Here is a 13915-nt window from a genome sequence, read left to right on the forward strand (position 1 = left end):
GCACATAGTACAGTAGGAGTGCACATAGTACAGTAGGAGTGCACATAAAAGTCCAGGGATTTCACTCAGGTTTCTACAACTGAAAAGATGGCTTTTGTTGTTTTTGATTGTTTTAGTATTTTAGTCATTTAAATTCCTATCTTAAAGCATCATTTATTAATTTAAGCACTCCCTGTAGGAATTAATCAACTTCGTGTATTTTTAAAGTTACCTAAAATATAAAAAAACACATAAAATAATTTTCAATTATAAAGTTAATTTAAAAGTTCAAATATAAAAAATGAAGATGAATTTAAGAAGAGAATTCAGATAAAATGTACACAAGGTTTATATAAAATTTATAACTGGCAATCTTTGACAGGATAAAACCTGCATATTTTAGTAATAACATGTCAATGACATGCTCCTTAGATTGATAGGTTAAGAGAAAAAAAATTTACTCAGAAAGTTCAACTATCAAGAAAAGGAAGCTGTAACCACAAACACTTGCACATGACTGAAGCATGTCTTTCTTTCCATGTGTTCTGTGGAATTTAAACACCCTGTATTTAATTCCTCTGCTTATACAAATATGCATTGTTCTCTGTATTTCTCATGTAAAGAAAATGTACTTTGAAAAGTTATGTGAGTCTGTCTTTGTAAGTTCTTTCAAACACAAAAGATAATACAATGATTAAAAGTAATTACTATGAAAATATATACAGCATCTTCAGGTTAGCTCCTTAAATGATTTTTCAAGGTTCGTTGTTTTTTTTCTTTTTCCTTCAGAATATTACTCAGATAAAGAGATTAACTTTCTAAAGGAAAACAGACAAAACCAAACTATATAAATATGTTGATAATCCAGGATGTTAAATAGTGATATTTTCTCAGCATTCACATATTGCAGAAGCTGTCAGGACCATTAGGATGAAAAGAAATACAATGCTCTCAGGAAGTTTACTCCTATCCATGAACGTTCTTCCAGGGCTACAAAGAGAAGGAACATCTAATCTGAAGAGCAGCCCTCTCAGCAGGGCTGACCGATGGAGAATTCCACTTTGAAGCCAAGGGGGTACACAATAAATACAAATGACCTTACATTTTAAAATCTAACCAAGTGGGATCACAGGCAGCAAAGTTAGAGACAGGATGGCCGTTACATTGGAACAAGACAGACACGCGACTCGATTTTGAGCGCCTCTCTCCATTTTCCTTCACTAGTAAGAACATCTGCAACCCTTTGGACACATGGCAGGCATGAGAAGGGCAGCTAGGTCAAGTCAAACTTCCAACTGACATGAAATAAGCTCAAGTACAGTGAGGAGCTGGCTTTGTGAATGGGGACTAGATGATGGACGCTATGCAGGGGAGGTGAGCTTGCGTGGACAGTCTGCTGGCAACGTCCACCAGAATTCACAGAATGGCAGCGTCCAGCCAACACCACCAGCACCAGAACTCCTGACTTCAGTTCTGTCCTAACACATTTGCTTCTGAAGCAGCATCCCTGAACTGTTGACAGGAACTGCTTAAGGAGGGTCCAGACAGCAGAATATTGAGAAGGCAAGGTAAAGGAAGCAAGACAAACTGTCATACAGTAGGAAGCACACTCAAGTGAGCTATCCCCTTCTGTTCCTAGAAAAATATGACTTTTTACAACATAACTCTTCTGGCAAGATTTCTATGGCCACTCCACATTATTGACCTGTATTCCTGTTTCATGTGTCCTGTTTGACAAATACCTTTAGTTTTCAAAATGCTTATTGTGTAACTAGAGAAAGTTTGATTATGTTTAGTTCCAAGACTTTTTACTACGTTTTTTACTATCAAGATGACCACACAAGAGGTAACGAGTATTTAGAAGTGAGGCAAGGAGAAAAGAAGAAATATGAAAATAGGTTGGGAATGATGTATGAGTGAATGTTCTCAGACCTGTCCTGGCTTCTGATCTCTATATCCTTCCCCTTTTTCTATCACAACCAGCCTTTCCAATCCACTCCAGCAGCCTGCTCTACCTGCGGTGCCTAGGATATAGGCCACCTGAGGTAGTCTAAATTTAAACTCAATTTTGTATGGTTTAACAGCTTAGACATTCCTGCAGCTCTGCTCCCTGCCTAAACAAAATGCCACAGCCTCTCAGTTTCTCTTGCCCTGCTGCTCTCCCAGGCTGGAGAGACTGTCACTATTCCCCCAGGTCCATGGCTGGGACATTCTACCCACTGAGTTCTGAGCAGCTGGTGACCTCGCTGCTAGCCACGCTTCATTCGCTCCTGATGGGCGAGCATCAATACCCTGCCCACTGCTAAGTGGCCTTGATTCCTGGCTCCTAGCTATTATCCTAGATTTCTTCCAGCATGTCTGAGGCCTAGGTACATGTATAGGGTTACTAGTGTGCATAAATAAAGGAATCAATGTAAGAATTATGATATACAATGAAATACAGAGACAAGGTAGGAATTTTGAGCAATTTTAGTAAAATATGTACAGTGTAATCCATCTGTGTGTAGAAGAAAGGTGTGAGGGTGCTCATTCTCTTATGAATGGTTGACAAGCAATCCATGGGCTGACAAAATAGCTCAAAAGATAAAGGTACTCACTGTACAAGTCTGTCAACATGGGTTTCATCCCCGGGTCCCATGGTAGACAGTAGACCCTGTATACTGGCATGTGTACACACACACACACACACACACACACACACTACTATTGCTACTATTACTACTAACAGTAGTAGTAATACATACTTCAGTAAAGAATTAATCCACAAAAGTTGACTCAAGCACATTAAGACACATTTAAAGACTGTTATTCTTTGGGTTAGTAATTCTGAGTAGCAACCCAGATTCTGTGTGAAAGAATACTTTTCAAGTAAACTATCCTATCTTTTAGAAAAAGTGTCATATGATCATTAGCTAACTACAAGGTATCATTTTAATTCAAACGATCCACATGGGGTAAGTCCTTGGGAAGTTATAGTTGATCTGGAAACTCTGACCCAAGAAAAGTCTGCAATGATTGTCTAATCAATAATCAATACTGTAGACACAGAAGTTACCCAGAAAATATTTGTTATGGAAATAGATGATGACCATTTTTATATGAGTATCTGTGTATGGAAATAAATATTTGGTGGGTGAAATTCACAGCCAGTATATACTTCTGTGTGAGAAAAATGATTTATAATTTCACTCCTCTCAAGCATGCACTTGGCATTTACTTCACAGAGACTGTCTTGACACATAAAATGGTCATTAGCAGCAAATCAGAATTAGGAATTTTCTACAGGTAGAACTGTTGAGCAACCACAAAACAACTGCTACTAACCTCAGACCACAGAATTTTGCTCCTCTTTGAGCACACCTGGAAGGTATAAAAATACAAAAGAGTTTGCAGGTAGGAAAGGTCCAAAAACTGTGCCCTGTTTGCATATTAGGCAAGTGGCTTTCATGCATTCCATTCTGAGGTGAGTGTTTAGTTTTTATCTGGCAATACTTGCCTACTCTCAGACTCTTTAAACTCAATCTGGCATAGACTCCTAAAGAATAATTTATAGAATTTGAATATGAACACACATCCGTGTTTCATATAGAGTTTTTATCACAGGTGCAGAAATAATTACAATGGCAAACGAAATCATGATGGGAAAAAAACAGCATTCATTTGCACTTTGGGGAACTATCACTCTAAATGGCTAATATTCCATGCTTCAGGGACTTTGACTGACTAACATGGAAGAAACACCTATGAACGATACCCTGGACTGGTCCACTCACCAGCCTCAGCTCCATGTTAATTATGCATAAATGATAAAGTTTGTTCTTGTCTACTATATAATGGTCTGGATGGAACTGTAAAATTAGTTCCTTAATTCTAGTTGAAAATTCCTACTAATTGTGCTTTTCCGTAAAATTTAAAGCTGTCCATGATGATTATTTTATTATATGATCTAAAATAGAACCCTGCGCATAAAAGATATCCATGTTACAGATGAGTGAACATGTACTGTAATGGTTTCTAAGATAGACTGACCTCGGATTATGCCCTGCTTTAAGTCTTGTGTTTGAAGGTCAATCTATCTTAGATTTATTTTTCAAATGTGTGGACATACTTTACTGATATCAGGGCCAATGAGTGAGAGAACCTGAAACAGGCAGCTGATGTAGAGGTTTGTATTCAGTCTGCATTGGTAATCTGAAAGTCCATGCAATAGCTGTTCTTTATTGGATAATTAGAGGCTGTTTTTTGCAAATATCAAAGAGAGAATTCCAAAGATTGGTCATAGAATCAGAGGTCAAAATTTGGTACAGAGACTACTAAGAATGTTCCTTAAGTTCAACTTTTAAATAAATCTTCCAAAAATCAAGTTTGTATTTGAGGACAATTTTGACAATTCTAGAAGTGTGTAAATACATTTAAGGACAGAAAAGCATTCATCATGGCAGATGTATGTATGCAGGTTCCTGCTCACTCAACCTTTCTTCCTCTTCCTCTGTAGTAACCTGAATAAATGTTTTGTGGTGAGCATATTGCTTCCTAATATCAACCACTACTAAGACCATGGAATGAATATTTTACCAAATTCAGTATAATGTGAGATTTCATGGAAATCTGTTGCTTAAAGACAAAATAAAAATTCACTCATCCTCGAAGCCACATTTCACAGTTTTTGCCTTTCTGGTTCATCCTTGTCTACACTCTACTTATGGTGGCTAGAACACCTGAAGTCTTCACAAACCCAGGGTTCTTGAAACTGCAAGCTTGAAGGAGAGAACACAGAAGTAAGAATATGATGCTCGATGACATCATGGTTTATTATGAAACCATTCCTGTCTACCTGCACCACACAGTCACGTGACACACAAGTGCACTGCTAATCTTTAAAGTGTTTGGGGGCTCTTATTCATCAAAAGTAGCTAAAGTGATTTTAACTAATAAAATTGGTTGATTCACTCTTTAAAAATAAAGTAAAAGCAATAAATTCTGAATCATCTACCTAATTGGTTGCTATAAGTAGATAAATAAGTTCATGTAAACTCCATTTTAATTTTACACTTTAACCATATTAGCCAGGTCTCCTAAAATACTAACCTAGCTTGCAAGAAAATTACTCCTATGAGCCATTTATCTTAAGAATTTTTTCCTCATATTCTGTACCTAGGGAAGAATTACCAAGACTCTAGGCCCTAAGAAAAGCTTTCCCTTTAGAGGTTCTGAAAATACAATAAAATATATGATTAAAAAAAAAACTGTAGAAGCCGGGCAGTGGTGGCGCATGCCTTTAATCCCAGTACTTGTGAGGCAGAGGCAGGTGGATTTCTGAATTCGAGGCCAGCCTGGTCTACAGAGTGAGTCCCAGGACGGCCAGGACTACATAGAGAAACCCTGTCTCGAAAAAAAACAAAACAACAACAACAACAACAAAAAAAACCTGTAGATTTTTCCCAACATAATATTTTTATTGATTATTTGGTAATTTCAAAAAAAGAATGCCTATTACACTCACTCATTTGAGTATATTGGTCAAACTCCTAATGGCCAGCCCCTTAAAGATGACTGAGTCCTCTCCCACTCGCACCCCAACCCCCCACTCCCTACCCCACATCTGAAGAGCAACACTTTAGCATCCTCATCACAATTTTTAAGAATTCTCTCCTTTGGCTCCTTATCTAACTGGCTGTTTGGTTGTTTGGGTTTTTTTTTTGTGTGTGTGCGGGGGGAGGGGTGTTGGGTGGGAGAGGTGGTTAGGAGGCGTGTCACAGAAACTTCAATGCTATTCTCAATAATATTTTTAAAAAAATAATTTGATGAAGACAAAATAGACACTTATTAATCCCCTACTATTCCATCCCTTGGCAGACAGACATTCTTGCTAAGTCATCACACCACTTCCCGAAGGTAGTAGCTCCTTCGTGTTGTTTGCACAAGAAGCAACTTCAATACCAGACTCTCATGGCATCCTACTATAGGACATGCAGTGACATGTCACAGTGCAAGCAGCACCTCCTACCTTAAACTCTTTTCATCATTCCAAATTCCAAGGTCCCATTCAAATTTAAAAATGATTATGTTTTTAATTTCTCAATAAAATTTATACTAGAATCTTCTACTAAGGCCAGGACATTTTTTAAAGGCATTAATGGGATACCCTGTCCTACTGACTACCTGCCATCTATATGAAAATGAAAAACAAGAACAAAACAGGGAGGAGGAGGAGGAGGAAGAGGAGGAGGGGGAGGAGGAGGAGGAGGAGGAGAGGGAGGGAGGGAGGGAGGGAGGGAGGGAGGGAGGGAGGAAGGGAGGGAGAGAGGAAGGGATTATGCCAGTCTATGGAAGTACCCTATTCTCCCCGGTATATTATACATACTGCAGCTACAAAAGCATTCTTATTCCTGAAGATAAAACCATAGCTGATGGACTCTATCATTTTAAAAAACTTGCAGTATGGGAATCTCTCCCTCCCATTTCACTTTAATAACTTTCTCTTTCTTCTGTTACCTAACACACAAAAAGTATAGCATCAAAAGTAATTTCTCTTGTAGTTTTCCAAAGAAGTAGATAGGATATTAAAATCTCTAGGTACAAAGTCATGAAAAGCAAAACCAAGCAATTATGGTTAAAAAGAAAAGAAGACAGACCCTACAAAATACTGCCACCTTAGTATTCATACTAGCAGTAGCTCTCATCTGCTATGTATGTGTCCACCTCACAGATTACAGCTGCCTGTATCCCTTACATCAAAAGTAAGAAGCAACACAGCTGCGAACATATTTTTAAGTCAGTTAAAGTTCTTCAAACCAACCAACAAATAGCATTCCTGTTATAAATTATTTTCTGGAATATTAGTTTTGTAGGTGATAACTATAGCAAAATTAGCTTGCTGTAGCATCATAGAGTTTGCTAACCATCTCCTGGTTAATGTAATGAAAATGTACTTGAAGTTAAGCCATATTTCACACTTACCACCACCTCCTCCGAGAAGACTGGCATTTGCTGTCAAAGAAAAGAAAAGAAGTTATATTTTAAAACGTACAGGAGGTACAATGTATCAAAATAGTAGAAACAGAAACTAATAATGATCACGTATCTTATTCAAACACATATACAGAAAAATCAGTGTTCTCATAAAAGAACAGACTTTATCACTATCATACCATAGTATGAAAATTAATGTTTCCCTATTTTATCTCCTCTTTCTCTTCAAATGGCTATTTTTATACATTTCCTTGTAACAATACTAAGTACATATTGAAATCTTTTCATCCTCCATCTATATCTAAATTGATCTGAATTTTCCATTTTATGACATATAGATACAACAATGCTACTTAGGCAATTTCAATGATTTCAAAGGACAATGTAACAAGAAAATATAATGATAAATTAAATTAAATTAACCATCATCAAACAAAACAATCTCAAGACATTTTGCTGTAATAAGAATAAGTCAAACTTTTACTAGAGCAGCAGATTTATTTCTATATAGAGACTCTATGGGGGGGGAGATAGAAATGTTAAGCAGGAATTTGTGAATTCTCACTGATTTATTCAGAAATTCAGCCTATGTATTCTTGGATGGCAAATAGATTTAAGAAAGTTCCATGGAATTAATATTAAACAAGATATTTATATTACCCACCTTAAGGCTAAGGGAATATTGTAAGAATGAGGCAGAAAGAGTATAGAAGGACCCCCCAAAAAAACAGAGAAAGGTTGAAAAATATCTTCTGGATGAGACACAGACATTGCAACCATGACCTCACTACTGTAGGTGTGTGCTTTAGGTCTGCACAAGAACAAGCAAGGCATAGCTGAAAGAGAAGTATAAGATGCTATATCCTTCGTTGATGAAACATTCATTATTTCTGACTGTGACTATCACAGTCAGATAGATGGGGAGTGATTGTCTTCTGTTGTGAGCCCACTAGTTATTTCAGAACTATGGTGGAGAGTTCTATCCAGTGATTACACAGATGGCCCTGTTTAAACTAAATGGCTCATACATCAAACCAGAAGTCATGAATCCAGTCAGGAAATTAAGAGGGATGAGAAAAGGATGTTAAAGATGGGAAGGAAATACAAGAGGTTCACAGGGAGGAATCAGAATGCATTATAGTCATACAAGAAATAGTCAAAGAACAAAATTAAGTAAAAGAAAAATCCACTTGTGCTTCACTTAAGAAGTAGACTTTTTTGAAGTTTGTATTGAAGACAATTGGCTGAAATAATAAATAATGTTATACTTGTGTATATACAAACATAACCTTAAGTTAAAATTCAGCATACACTGCATGGGCTAAAGAGATGCCTCTAATATTAAATTATAGGCTTACTATCAATAAATCAATATGGTACATTGAGCTTTATTCTATACACATATATTATTGACACTGTTTATGCATGTTATAAAAACATTTTTCAGCAGTATTGTGAAACCAGGTGGTAACCAAGAGCTTCCTCTTTTTTTTTTTTGTGGAGAAAATTAACAAAAATTTAAATAATTGTTTAGGAAACAGGAGTCTTTTGCTTGAAGTTTTGTATGCATTTCATAAATCATGCATTGCCATAACTTAAGAGGAGCAAATGTTATTAGTCATTAGTATTAATAATTCAATCAATAAATAATGGATCATGTGAAGGACATGTGCCCATACTCATAGTTCAATTAGACTAAATGTGTGTTGCCTTGCTAATTCCGCCAAAACTAAAGAGAGTATCATAAAAATGCATGCAGAGCAAATGCTTTGGAAGTTCCTTTCATTATTTCAATATCAGACCATCAAACTCTGCCTCATGTGGCCTTCCAAGTATAGAGCTATCTAATTATGGTTCTCCCACCCATCAGTGCTTTCTCAAAAACACGGGCAGAATAGATATGCCACTAGCAAATCAGAAACTGAACTGTGTTCTGATGTCATCCTTCCATTCACATCCAGACCCCTTTGGTGTCACCCTGAAAAGATGTGGTATTACACAAACACGAACTACAGCTTATCATCTTGCCCCAGGTCCAGCCCTGAGAAGGTCAGTTTACTGCACACAGTGATGGGAATCTTCATGTCTCCTCTTCCCTGGAAGACGAATTACATGGTCAACTCAAATCTCTTGGTTACCCCAGCCAGTTCCTCAAATCTTACTGCATTTATAAAACCACAAGGCACCCCCCACACCTGCTTCTCTAACCGCCCTATTGAACTGAGAATGGCTTTCTTGTCTGTGGGTTTCCCAGGCCTCTGAAGTTCCATCTGCTGTCTTCCAATTTTCATATATTCATTCATAAGGGGAAAACGTATGTCCAACAACAAATAAAAAACAAAGATAAGCAATAGCTCTCCACTGAAAGCATCATTCATGCCAAGGAACACAGTAATGGGTTGGAGTCGATTTTCATCTATCATTCATCAATAAAGGTGGAAGCTGTATGTTTCAAGAGCCCCATCCAGAGCCCATCTGTTTAACCAGGCATGTGTCCAGTAGATGAGTAGGAGTAGGTGTAGGATTTAGACTCTTCACCCTTGCCAATCATCAAGTCATTTTATGTCAATATGTGTTCATGTCTAGATGAGCCTATCTGGAACACTAATATAGAAGTCATTTTCTTCCATAAAATTGCCAAAAATATGCAAAGTGTATTTTTATTGTGACTTCTAATATGACGTTGCCTCCACAAAACACTTCAATTACTATCCAACACTCACTAGGTAGACACATTAATATTTCTTCCACTTTAAGAAAATGAAAATAATTTTTGTGGGTTCAAGGTTATTTAATTTCTTCTTAATTATTTCTAATAAATTAATACATATCCCAATTAAATAAAGAGCTCCTTGAAAATAAGATCTGAACTTAGTGGCTACTTCTGTACCTAATAATTTCTAAATACATGTTTTAAATTGTGAGATAATTGACAGGCTTAGTTAATTCTTGTTTCATATAAAAAGTACTTATTTGCTAAAATCCAGAAGAACCAATCTTTGGCCAGACTTTATTTTCTAAAATCAAGACCTATTACAGAGCTCTTAAAGTTTACTTGAAATGTTTATAGAACTGACTTTAGTTCTTGCATGTAATTAAAATGGTATAAATGCAAAAGGGAGGAGGAGGGATGGGATAGGGGGTTTATTGGGGAGGGATGGGGAAAGGGGATAACATCTGAGATTAAAATAAATAAAATATTCAATTAAAAAAATAAATGCTTATAATTCAAAGCATATGAAATATATCTAGACCCATCAAAATGTCTTGCCAGGATGACTGATGACCCTGTTCTGGGCTATTCCTAGAATATCATGGTGGAGGGCAAGAGGCAGGATAAAAAACACTACAAACATGACCCCACTGTTCCTATCGTAAGATTTAGAAACTCCTTTCTATGCATGCTCACTAGGCAGAACATTTCAAATTCTCTACAATAATTTATTGCACACATACTCATGCTTGCTTTCTAAAGGAACTTGGTTCATATAACCCAGTAGTCATATCATTGTTGGAAGACAGGGCAGGAGCTCAAAGCAGAGACCTTGGAGGACTTACTCTACAGGGTTTGCTCAGCTTGCTTTCCTACACATATGCCATTAGTGACACCCTACAGGCCAGTTGGATGGAGGCATTTTCTTAACTAAGGTTCTCTCTTCTCAGAAGACCCTAGGTTGTATCAAGTTGACACAAAACTAATGTGCACATTATACAAATGATCAAATGTAATTAATGCTTGTGGGAACTTCTTGTTCCTTTTAAGCCCAAATTTAAATTTTTGATTAAACTTAACAAGTTTTTATATGTGTTAATATTCACACTTAGTGTATTAAACCAAAAATTTCAGCAGTACATTGTAAGCAGTCCTTTCTTGGGGTAATCATCTTAAATAATGAAAGAATATAGTAATTTCCAATAATGCACAAGTTTAGTTTAAAATAAAATTGATATAAAACTACTTTCTTCCTTTAAAAATATTCTCCTAAATAGTGCATGGTGTGTATGTCTCCTTTAGAAGAGATTAGTAATAAAAGAAATTAAAATAAAAAAGCTTATAATCAGCCTTGTGGAACAAATCATGAAAGCACTGGCCTGGAGGCCCAGCCAGCTAGGTTTTAATTCTACATCAGTTACTAAACAACTGATGGACATGAGCAGGTCGCCATTATCTCATTCATCTTCTGCCAGAAAACAGAGTCGCCCAGGTAACAGAGAACAGGATTCAAATTCTTCTGACTCACTGATAAAAAAACATAACTGTAATCTTTCTCATCTGAGAAAGATTCTGGAGACAATGGACACCCGGTGCAAAGTGTACTACGCATGATTTAAGGTTTTGGTCAGGGTGAGGGAAGGCAGCAACATTAATACCATGGTAGCCACCTTGAGCTTGTATTTCTGGATCCAAGACCAGTCAGTATTGATTGCTTTGTGCAACAAAACCCTATCCAATGATCTTATCCAACCATTCACATTCATTCTTTCGAGTAAATGTATTTATTCTACATATCTCGCTATAATTTAGAGCCAGTGGCAGGGCACAGGCACATGCTTGTGTCGGTCAATGAAAAATTTGAGGTCATTGGTTCTCTCCTACTATCTGAGTCCCTGAAATCAAATCACAGTAGTCAGTCTCAACTGTAAGCATCTCTATCCACTGAACCATCTTCCCAATACTACTTCTTAAATTTTTATTTGTTCACTTACTTACTTACTTGTGCGAATGGGCATATTGCCTTCATATGTGTCTGGTATCATAGGTGTGCCTGATGCCCACGGAAGCCAGAAGAGCGTGTCAGATTCTCTGGGACTGGCAATACAAACAGTTGTTAACCACCATTTGAATCCTCAGTGATCTTAACCACTGAGCCATCTCTCCAGCCTCAGCAGCATTTTTTAAAAACCATTTGAATGTTTCTTTCAGTTCATGAGTCTGAAAGAATCAAGTCTCTTATCTCCACAGTAATTATTTGTTTTCTTGCTTCATTTCTATCTCACCCTAAACTATCTTGTCAAACAAGCAACAGTCTGGGAGACCAGTCTTTAAACATTCATCAGAAGTGTTTGCACAGGGCTTTTGTTTGCTTTTCATCATATTATACAGGAAATTATACTTGTTTTCATCTGAATAGAATCCTGACCACCTAGTTCTGTTTATTTATTCTTATTTCTTATTACAATGGAGCACATGAGATGTCAAAATTATTGTTGGCAACAACTTTCCCAGGAGCTTACTTAGAATAACAATTTCATTCAAAACATGCTATTATAAAAGAAATGTCACCCTTTTTAATGAGACGCATTTGAGTTCCTGTGCTTTGAAGTTCAGAGTAGGAAGTGCTGAAAAAATAAAATGAAACGCCAAGCACGTGTCGAACTCAAGAACACATGCCTTCATATCAGGAGTGATCAACTCCACTGACATCTGTGGAAGTACAAGTCACACAGACAAATGCAGCCATCAGTTTGGCAAAAGCCCTTAGCTTATACTTTACTAGATTTACACCTTCCACACAAATTCTACAGAGTGCCAGAAGGTAGGGCCAAGGTTATGATTTCCTGCTTTGAAGCTGACAAAAAGAAAATTAAGAACAGGCTTAAGTGCTTCACATATAGAAAGCAGGTAGAGACACGTGACGAATACTTTACATTTCATTCTTACTCCAGAAGTCAAAGGAACCATTGATTATTCCAGAGTCTGTATGACTTGAAGAAGCTGGAACGTACCATGAAGCCAAAAGTACAACACAGAAGCCCCCAGTGCTGATAGAGATGTGCAAAGGCACCACAGATTACAAGAGCTGCTAGGAATTATTAACAAAATGTAATAATACAGAACAGAATCATCCTGACTGAAGAGCACAGAAGGAGATACAGCTGCCTGTTTTGTCAGCTTTCCTCACAGGCTGACTCTGGGTGCTCAGCAACCTTGGAAAATGCTTGATTGGCCCAATTCCTTCTTTTTAAAAGAAGATGGAGAAGAGGAGGAAGAGGAGAAGGAGGAGGTAGAAGGAAGAAAGAAAAGGAGAGGAGAGGAGAGGAGAGGAGAGGAGAGGAGAGGAGAGGAGAGAAAAGAGAGTTCAAGAGGACCGAGGATTACTTAAACATTTGTCTAGAACCAGTCAGACAGGAGGACGAGCAGTAAAATCAATTTAAATATTTAATGGCACCATCTTCTCACTGCTACATGTGTGCAAGCATCTGTGTAAATGTGTGTGTATACCCCAAGTTCAAAAGTACACAGGTAGTATGCACAAAGTCGACAACTGAATACTACTGTACTGAAGATCACTAAGTTGATGATGAAGAAAACAGAAGCATTAGCAGGTGGCTCCTAACATTCCATAATGAAGGCAGCTAACACACAATCAGCCAGTGCAGCATCCTCATCCCTATGCCAGGCTCATCCTTTGACAGTATGTCCTGGATCAATTGTAATTTTCGTAATGATAATACTGGCTCAGTTACAAAAATGGGATTACTTGAGTAGCCCAATCTTGGGTTTTCCAAACAATTAATGGACAGCATCTCTAAGTGGGGTAGGGGAAGATAAGTTCAAATGTATTATGGCTGTAGTAATACACGAAACAAACAGGAGTTTTAACTTGTATTTGACAAGAGAAGTTTTGATGACAAGCCAATTTTCATTTGAAAACTAAAAGATGTTTTTAATCTGAGAGCATATGATATACTTTTAGCTAATTAAATGTAAGCTTGACTATGTCCCTTATATACATATATTTTAGGGAGGCTGGGTAATTTGTTTCAATAAAACCAGCCAATATGGAAGAAGGAGGAGGAGGAGGAGGGAGAAGAAGGAGGAGGAAGAGGAGGAGAAGGAGGGATAAAGGAGAAGAAGGAGAAAGAAGGATAAGGAGAAGAGGAGGAAGAGGAGGAGGAGGAGGAGGAGGAGGAGGAGAAGAAGAAGAAGAAGAAGAAGAAGAAGAAGAAGAAGAAGAAGAAG

General features: G+C 37.3%; 1 protein-coding gene across 1 annotated transcript in view; it reads right to left on the reverse strand.

Moving 5' to 3' along the window:
* Nucleotides 1-13915, reverse strand: part of Macrod2 (mono-ADP ribosylhydrolase 2) — a 1849434-nt gene that overhangs the window by 1443917 nt on the left and 391602 nt on the right. The window contains exon 4 of the mRNA XM_028755287.1: nt 6940-6969. Within this exon, the coding sequence (XP_028611120.1) occupies nt 6940-6969 (30 nt within the window). The remainder of the gene's footprint in view (nt 1-6939; nt 6970-13915) is intronic.

This window comes from Grammomys surdaster, unplaced genomic scaffold (genome assembly GCF_004785775.1).
Source record: "Grammomys surdaster isolate TR1022 unplaced genomic scaffold, NIH_TR_1.0 129, whole genome shotgun sequence".
Taxonomy (NCBI): Eukaryota; Metazoa; Chordata; class Mammalia; order Rodentia; family Muridae; genus Grammomys; species Grammomys surdaster.